Source organism: Pinus tabuliformis, chromosome 7 (genome assembly GCF_031772625.1).
Source record: "Pinus tabuliformis cultivar Carrire ecotype Pingquan chromosome 7, CPIR1, whole genome shotgun sequence".
Classification (NCBI taxonomy): Eukaryota; Viridiplantae; Streptophyta; class Pinopsida; order Pinales; family Pinaceae; genus Pinus; species Pinus tabuliformis.
The window spans coordinates 117,402,431-117,411,157 of record NC_142293.1 but is presented as its reverse complement, the minus strand read 5'-3'; the positions used below and the strand labels follow the sequence as shown (position 1 = coordinate 117,411,157).

Sequence of the window (8,727 nt, the reverse complement as noted above, 5' to 3'; positions counted from 1 at the left end):
GTCTCATACACCAATTTGGTGTTTGGCTTGGACGTAATTGGATAATAATAATAATAATAATAATAATAATAAATTAATTAATTAAAAATAATTGTAATTATAAACATGGAGGTCTCATCCTTGTCCCACAAACACGGGGTCTCATACACCAATTTGGTAAACAAGGGGACCTCATACACCAATCTGGTGTCTGGTCCCACAAACCAGGGGGTCTCGTCCTTGTCCCACAAACATGGGGACCTCATACACCAATTTGGTAAACAAGGGGGCCTCATACACCAATTTGGTGTGTGGTTTGGCTATGACCTTAAAATTGGATAATACTAATAATAATAATAAATTAATTAATTAAAAATAATTATAATTATAATTATTAATAAAAAATTGACCCAATCCAATTATATAAAATTAAAATAATGAAACAATAATTAATAAAATAATAATTAATTATAATTAATAACCATCTTAGATCCATCCACTCTCCATCTACCAATTTGGTCCCTTGTCCCAAAAACAAGGGGTCTCATACACCAATTTGGTAAACAAGGGGACTCATACACCAAATTCGTGTGACTATGATATTAAAATAGGATAATAATTATAATTATAATTATAATTATTAATAAAACAATTGACCCAAACCAATTATCTAAAATTAAAATAATGAAACAAGAAATAATAAAATTATAATTAATAACCATCTTAGATCCATCAATTCCCGATCTACCAATTTGGTAAACAAGGGGGTCTCATACACCAATTTAATTTGCTGTTTTGCTTGGCTTTGACCTTAAAATTGGATAATAATAATAATAATAATTAATTAAAAAATGAATTAAACATTTCAATTAATTACGGGGAGAATTGCTCTCCAATCCAATATGATAGAGATGTTGTAGTATCTTGCTAAACATATTAACTAGGTCAAATTACTTTTATCAATAAAACATTTTAGTTTGGTCAAATTACATAAAAAAAAAATTAAAAAAAAAAAAGCATAAAATTAATAATTAATAATTAAACCAATCTAAATTTAATTTAATTCTATATCTAGGGATCGAAAAAGATCAAATTTGTTAAGATACAATTAGAATGAAAAAAAAAATTAATCTCTCCCTTTGATAAATTCAAACGGATAAATACACGCAACTTTATGTGTAGAGAAAAAAATACCAAACCTACCGTAATTTAAAAAATAAAAATAAAATCCTAAGAGGATAATTTTATTTTTTCAACAAGAAGGCTAGAAATTTCGTATATAATTAGAGGACTCCTAAAAGAGTAGGGTAACAAGCTGAGGGTGCCGGGTAAAGGATGATCTGTAACCCTAAACTGTGACATAGATCCGAGGTTTTTTCTTATCTGTCTGAAACTTTTGTTCCTTATTTTCTCATTTGGCAGAAAGAATAGTGACACCGAGAGATCATGGCAGGGGACAGACTGAGTGCATTGCATGATTCTCTACTCTGCTCTCATATTCTCTCGAAACTTCCTTTAAGAGATGCAGTACGATGCTCAATTCTTTCACGCAGATGGCGATCAGTCTGGACTTTGTTACCCCATCTCAAGTTTTTGAATGCCGACGCCACTGAAAAAGTAATTGATAACATCATGCATTTTCATCGCGGAGATCTTGAAAGTTTGGAAATTTCAGTAAGCGATTTTTATTGGAGATACGGAAACTGGTCACCGAATGACCATTTAATACGCAAATTGGTTTTGGCTGCATCTGTAAAGGGAGTGCAACAAATTACTCTGAATCTTCCAATTTCTCTGCACATTCCAACTTCTCTGTTTTTCTGCGACTGCCTCACTTTTTTGGACCTCAGGCGTTTTGAATTTAAATTACCTTCATACTTTTCTGGTTTCAGATACCTTAGAACCTGTTTTCTAACTGCTGTCCATATTATTGATGATATGCTTGAGCAGCTTGCAACAAAATGCCCTCTTCTTGAAGAATTGAGGGTTCTATGGTGTTCTATGCCCCTGAATAATTTGAAAATTTCTGCTCCGTCTCTCAAGTATTTTAATTTTTCGGGAAATCGCCTTGAAAATTCATTGACACTGACAGTGAATTGTCCGAAGTTGCGGATTGTGACAATTAATAACTGTCCCTCAAGGTTGAAATTGGAGCTAAATTCTTGCCGAGAACTGCATTTTTCCACAACAGAGCTTCATGTACTTGAAGGTCTTTCTAACAAGAGCTCTGTGAAAAAAATTACCCTTCGTGGGTTGAGTACTCACGTACCTTCTCTCGCAGTACTTAGCCGTTTTTCCAATCTTGAAGAACTCTCCTTAGAAAGCGATTCTTTTGAGGTTAGTAAATCCCTGGTTTTTTTCTTTTAAGTTAAACGTTTCGAACATCTTGGTTTTTATATGGATGAGATTTATAGGCAAATTTTTCATGGAATACAGGGAGCAAATCCCGCGACAGGAAGCTTAACCCTTCCGCTAATGACAAACCTCAAGAATGCGCGTATAAGGGTTTCAGGGTTGGACGAGGAAATTGCTCTGATCGGCTGCCTTCTCAGAAATGCTCCTTCTCTGCAGACAATGACGGTTACTCTACCAACATGCTCTGGATATGTCCATCAGCAGAGCTTTCTAGAGCAGATTTTCCGTTTGAACAGATCTTCTGGACAAGCTACTGTACATATAACAGCGAATGGATGGGATATGTGCAAGACATGCCTGGCTTCTTCACTTTATGAGGAGGGGAGTTCTTCATATGAAGAAGCTACAACTTCTACTTCAGATGATGATTAAGATACAATTTCATCAGATGATGATGAAGAAGATACAACTTATTCAGATGATGATGATGGTACAGCGTGCTGAAAACATCTTCCAAATAGATTGAATTAGCATCTCTGATACTTTTGAAAGCTTTCTTATGATCATTAAGCTATTATTTTGATCCTCTACAGTGACGGTAAAAACCAGGTGCAACATTAAGTTAATCTTTTATCATGTTCAATACGATTACAAATTTAACAGTATGGATATGTGCCCTTCAGCCAATTTCTTCAGTTTATATCATTTATATGGAAGAGGTTGGTTTATTTATGCCATTTTGTATTCGGAATCTTGAAATAAAGGTGTTTTACCCTCATTTTTATTTTCGATGTATAGATCGTCATTGTTCAGTACCTTAAGCTTGCTGGGTAGCTTAAACCTGAATCATTGTTGAGGGAAAATCTTCAAAGCTTTGAACATATCAGTGAACAACGGGCTGGGTAGTTTTTTTTCATATTGTTAAGACTTGAATATATTGAGTCATATTTTAGGCACTCTGTTGCTTTCTATCATGAAAGTTACACTTTTTATCCTTTTTAATTTGAAAGTTGCAACTGCTGACATGGTTGGGAAATGCATTCATTCTAACAATTAAATATAGAAATAAGGTCATAGAAATTATGCTCAATGTCATGTTATAATGAGAATTTACTTACAATCTTTAGTAACTTATATTCCATGTTATGTTACGTTGATACTTGAAAAATATCTACATTTGTGTAATGTACATTGTGGGTGTGACAACGAGAAGAGTTCTAGAAATATTTGTACTAATTTTTTTTTAACATCAATGCTTATATGATAGTTTTACTCACAATCTTTGGTATTGATGCTTTATGTTAGGTTGATTTTTACATTTGTGTAATGTACATTGTGGTTGTGACAATGAGAAGAGTTTTAGAAATATTTGTTATAATTTTATTTATATCATTAATGTTTATATGATATATATTTTTGAATAGTCAAGAATGATAGTAACATGTGGTTGTATGCATTGCTATTATTGTTCTATGTTAGAAAATTTGACGATCATGTTATATGTTGTTGGTTAGTATGTTATAGGTTAACTTGTGGTTTCTATATGTTATTAACTTGATGATTAGGGTTATTGCATTTAAGATCTTGATGTTATATGTATTGTGTTAACCTATATTGGCCTATGAAGATGGTTATGATTACAATATTCAGGTATGCCCTGACATATTTGTAATATGATGTTGTACTAATCTAGATTGACTTTGCATATGTGTGAATAATCACTGTGTATGAGTTATGATATGAACATGTTAGTTAGTTACTATTATGGATATCATGATCTTATTTATGTTTTATTTGATATGTTGTGAAGTTATATAGTGCTAACTTAGCTTGATTGTGCAGACAATATAGCCTCCCCTAAGATACATTAAGGTATGAAATTGATTATGGCGTCTACTTTGTGCTTGACTGTTTGATTATGACATCTATTTGGTGTCTATGTCCTCTAGTTGATTTACTTAACATGATATGTTTTCAAGTTGGTTGAATATTTGACGAATTGCATAATATGGGTATGTGTTCCAATGATCCTGTTTTAGATGATTGTAATAATTCATATGTGTTGAGACATTTGATATCTGCTTGAACGTAGTTGAGTGTTGTAGCATTATGTCTAATGACTATGAGTTGACTTTGGATTATGACATGGTTATTAATCTTGGTAAAAGTTGATTTCAAATTGATATATATGATTGTCTTGATATTTGGAACATGTGGTTGACATGTGTGAAGAGTTGCAGGAACCATTCTTGGTATTAGCGTGACGAGGTAATAGTTGATGTGTTTACATAACTAATAGTTTGTTGATATGACAACGCATAGAAAGCCTCAATTGCAACAAGGTAAAAAGGTAAAAGAAAGGAACTCGGAAAGAATTCCTTTGGCTATGTTTGGAAATCCTAATTCCAAATGAATGAGTGCTTCGCATACATGAAGTCTTCTTAACCTTGATTTTGTTTGACATTATGTGCATATGTGTTATAGTCATGAACATGTATTTGACAGGTATATTAGCTAGTCTTTAGTTATAGGTGGATCTATCAAAGGAATTGGAGTCCCTTGAGAGATGGCGTGGATGTGTTCAGTTGCAAGCAATGTGCTTGGCACAACAAGTAAGGTAATTGGTGTATTGTTATGTTTATTTATGCACTAATAGTTATGTGTTAATGAAAGTATGGTGCAGGGAGTTGCATGGCAAGAGAGGTTGCCATGAAACCTTGAAGAAGGCTCTGGTTGAGTTTCCTTGGGAACCATGGGGATTGAGTCATAGTGTTTGTTGTCAGTCTTGTGCTTTTGGCCTTTCTTGATTTGTTGTGCTTGATTTGCGACATTGTTTATGTCTAGTGTATAGCCATACCATTTTGTTTGTAGAGTTGTGTTGTTATTGGTTTTAATGGTCTTCTTCTTGTTTTTTTCTTATCTTTCCTTTTATGTTTTGAGTGTCTTCGGAATTGGTTGGGAAAGAGGAAAGTTGATGGAGCTTGGGGAGGGTTGAATGAAACACAACAGGTAATATAAGACACAGATGAAGCTTGGTGCATGAGTAAGCGCAACGGAAGGTAACACTATAATAGTCGGTTGGATTGGTTGGGCCCATTATGGTAAATGGAAAGTGGTAGTACAAACATGAGAAAGGAAACCATAAAAGGTAAAGTAAATGGATTTGAGGTGATGAATTCCTTGGCTAAGTTGGGAACTATGGTTCTCGATGTTTTGAATGAATAAATGAAGGTCTCTTAACCTTGACCTTGATATCAGGTAATTATGTCATGTTCATGATTATGTTGATGTTTATGTATGAATACATGTATGTATGAATGTCATGTCTGACAGGGTCGTCATGGATCATGATTATTATGCTAACATTTATATGTAGATATATCTGTGTATGTATGTCATGTCTCACAGGAGCATTATTGTTTTATACTAATGTTTATACATATGTATGTATCTATGTATCCATTTCACTGTCTGACAGGGTTTCCAAGGATCATTTTTGTGGAAAAATGATTGCTTAAGCAGGCAAATGGCATGACGAAGTACCTGGTCTTACGAGCAATCAATTGAGAAGAGCCACCTCGAAAAATATACGAGGTCAGTATCATGTGGTTATGAGTTGATATTGTATACTTATATTATGACTATGTTTATGTTATGACAGGTAATGCTGAAAGATACATCAGCGAAATGAAAATAGTGTGGTTTGTGGCTTGTTGGGACAAGCATGGATAGGACACTGGAAGCAAGGTTTCTTGATCGTAGAGAAAATGTGCTTTTGGATGTGCGTACTATTATTATGCATATGTTGTATATGTTGTACATGTTGCATCTGTGAAGTTGTGTGCATGCGGTGTGGTGTATATATAGTGTGTGTACATGTTTATGCAATTTTATGTACAGGGTGTTAGTATAGATAGTTTTTATAAAAGAATGTTGGATATTCAGTGCTATGTACAGATGATGCTATGTACATGTTGGATATGTAGTGCTATGCACAAGTGGTGTTGCATGCATGTTGTACATTGGTACTATGTACATATGGTGTGGTGTGCATGATTGTACAAGTGGTGTTGTGTGTATATGGTGTTGTGTACATGTTGTACATGATAATCTAGGTTACCATTGATGTCAATAGTTGATCGTTGATATAGCAGTGACTAGATGGCAAATATTCTTGAAGATGCCTGAAGATGACTAAAACTCTTGTTTAAGTTGATGAAGTGTCAATCATTCTTCTTGATGACATGTCTATGATAAAAGACTACATGATGACTTAGGTGGAATACACTTGGAAGACTTCCTATATGACATAAACATGATGACATGCCCTACCTCCAATGATTTTCATGATGACAAACCTTCAATAATGTTGAAGGAGACAAGGTGATGAAAAAGGAAATCAAGGACATGATGGTGTCCCTACATTGAATAAGGAAAGCATTATGATGACCCTACATTTAAGAAGAAAAGGATGTGATTATTAATGAAGGAATCACCATGAAGAATCCCTACACTCCATTTCTGCTCACATAAAGGATCACTCACATTAAAAATATTTTTTTGCTACCTTAGAGGCAGAATTATTTTGTAAGACCTACACCATCTTAAAGAGCATAATTTTTCCTTTCCAACGAGCTATTACTCATCCCGAAACTCCAAGTGGTTTAAAAGTCATGGATTTTACAATTTAATGGTGTAATTATGGTTACTGAGCCAACTTGAACATGTCAACACATGTCGGCTTGCATTGTGGATGTGGCTATTCGTTTTAAGGACAAATAGGTATATAAATAAAGGTTTAGACCTTTGTTTTCCTTATAAAATTTTCAGTGAAGATCATCACAAGAATACATAACAACAAGAAGAGTTCACAACTCGTGAACTAAGAAGGCCGAGGAGGAGAGTTTAAGTTAAATCTGTGATTAGGTTATCTTGAAGACTTCGAACCTGCGGAAGTGAAAACCTTAGAACCTTACCTATGAACTTGGATTGGTGATGAATGTTGGAGATTCATTGAACGATTGTTGTGAAGGCCTCAGGCTCAGACCTAAGCATATCTATGACAAGAGAATGATCGAACTAGATCAGAACCTCAATCCTAAGGGAAAGTCTACTATGGAATGCTCAAATTAGTAGTAGAGGCTCAGACTGGTAGTGATTCAGACTTCGGTTGGCATACATCACTTTAGTCATCAAGGTTTGGGTATCTCTGCCTGGAAGTATATTTCAGACCATCATTGTGGTGCAAAATAATAATTGGTGCAACAACCCACACTGTAAGAAGCTTGGTTGTTTGACTATGGCGTAAGATCCTTGACTGTGATATGGTCTCTTTGCTCAGACTATGATGTAGTAGCTCAGTCTCCTTAAATGCCTTGGCTATGATATGAAATAGATTGGACTAAGTTGCAGCTTTAGTGGCTCGGTGATTTGACTACATTCAACATTAGGCATAGTTTGGAGCAGTCTTTAAGAAGACTCTAGGTGAATACATCTTAAAGTTAATTTGATGAATTCTTGGGGATATTCTTGATTAGTATATCTTCAAAATAAATTAAAGACATTGAGAAGTTGAACTTGTAGACACATTGAAGACTTGTGGAGATTATTGGAGATCATGATGTAATCATGAGGTGATGCGGAGACTTTGCTTGGGTACAATGAAGTACAATGGCGATACCTTCTAATTGACAAGGTTGTCATTGATGATGTAGTGTGGAGACTATAGTGAAGTTGAAGATTGACAGGGCTCGGTGAACAAGAATTTGGGAGCCATGAAGTACAACCAAACATATCTTGACAAAGAGAAGCTATAGGATTGGTTTGCTTGGAGTTGGTGCTCCTAAACTTAAGGTTGGTGCCTTGGATAAGATAGGGTCGAAGCCCTAGAGGTCGAAGCCTCACTAAAGTCCAAGTCAATGCTTAGCACATCCCATGTTGGAGCATAGGTGTCTTCATATAGGGTTGGAGTCCTACCTATATTGTACTTGATTCGCTGTAAAAATTATATTAATAAAAGCATTTATTTCTATTGTTCATCTTGTATTCTAAATATAAGTGATCAAACTCGTAAAAGTAACAATTGAAAAGAAATATTGATTCACCCCCCTCTTAGTATTTCCAACAATTGGTATCAGAGCCAGTACCTTCACTCAAAGCCTAACGACTTGAAGGTTGATCATTAGAACAAAAATGGTGAAGCCAAGGAAGAAAGTCTCCAATCCTCCTAAAGATGTGTCTCCCTCAACCACCAAAATTTATGTCAATAAGTTTTTGAAGGTTCCATTATTCAATGGAAACTTTGATATATGGGAGGAAAGAATGAGAAATTTCTTAAAGACTCAAGGCATTGAAGTTTGGAAGTCGGTGATTGTTGATAGCATGATGGATGGA

At 34.7% G+C, this 8,727-nt stretch overlaps 1 protein-coding gene across 1 annotated transcript; it reads left to right on the top strand.

The window, feature by feature from the left end:
* The first annotated feature begins 1,425 nt into the window (after positions 1-1,425).
* Positions 1,426-2,766, top strand: LOC149246001 (F-box/FBD/LRR-repeat protein At1g13570-like). Its single transcript, XM_089439471.1, has 2 exons — positions 1,426-2,316; positions 2,416-2,766. Exons 1-2 carry the CDS (start codon positions 1,426-1,428, stop codon positions 2,764-2,766), a joined length of 1,242 nt encoding a protein of 413 aa, XP_089295597.1.
* Positions 2,767-8,727: the final 5,961 nt, after the last annotated feature.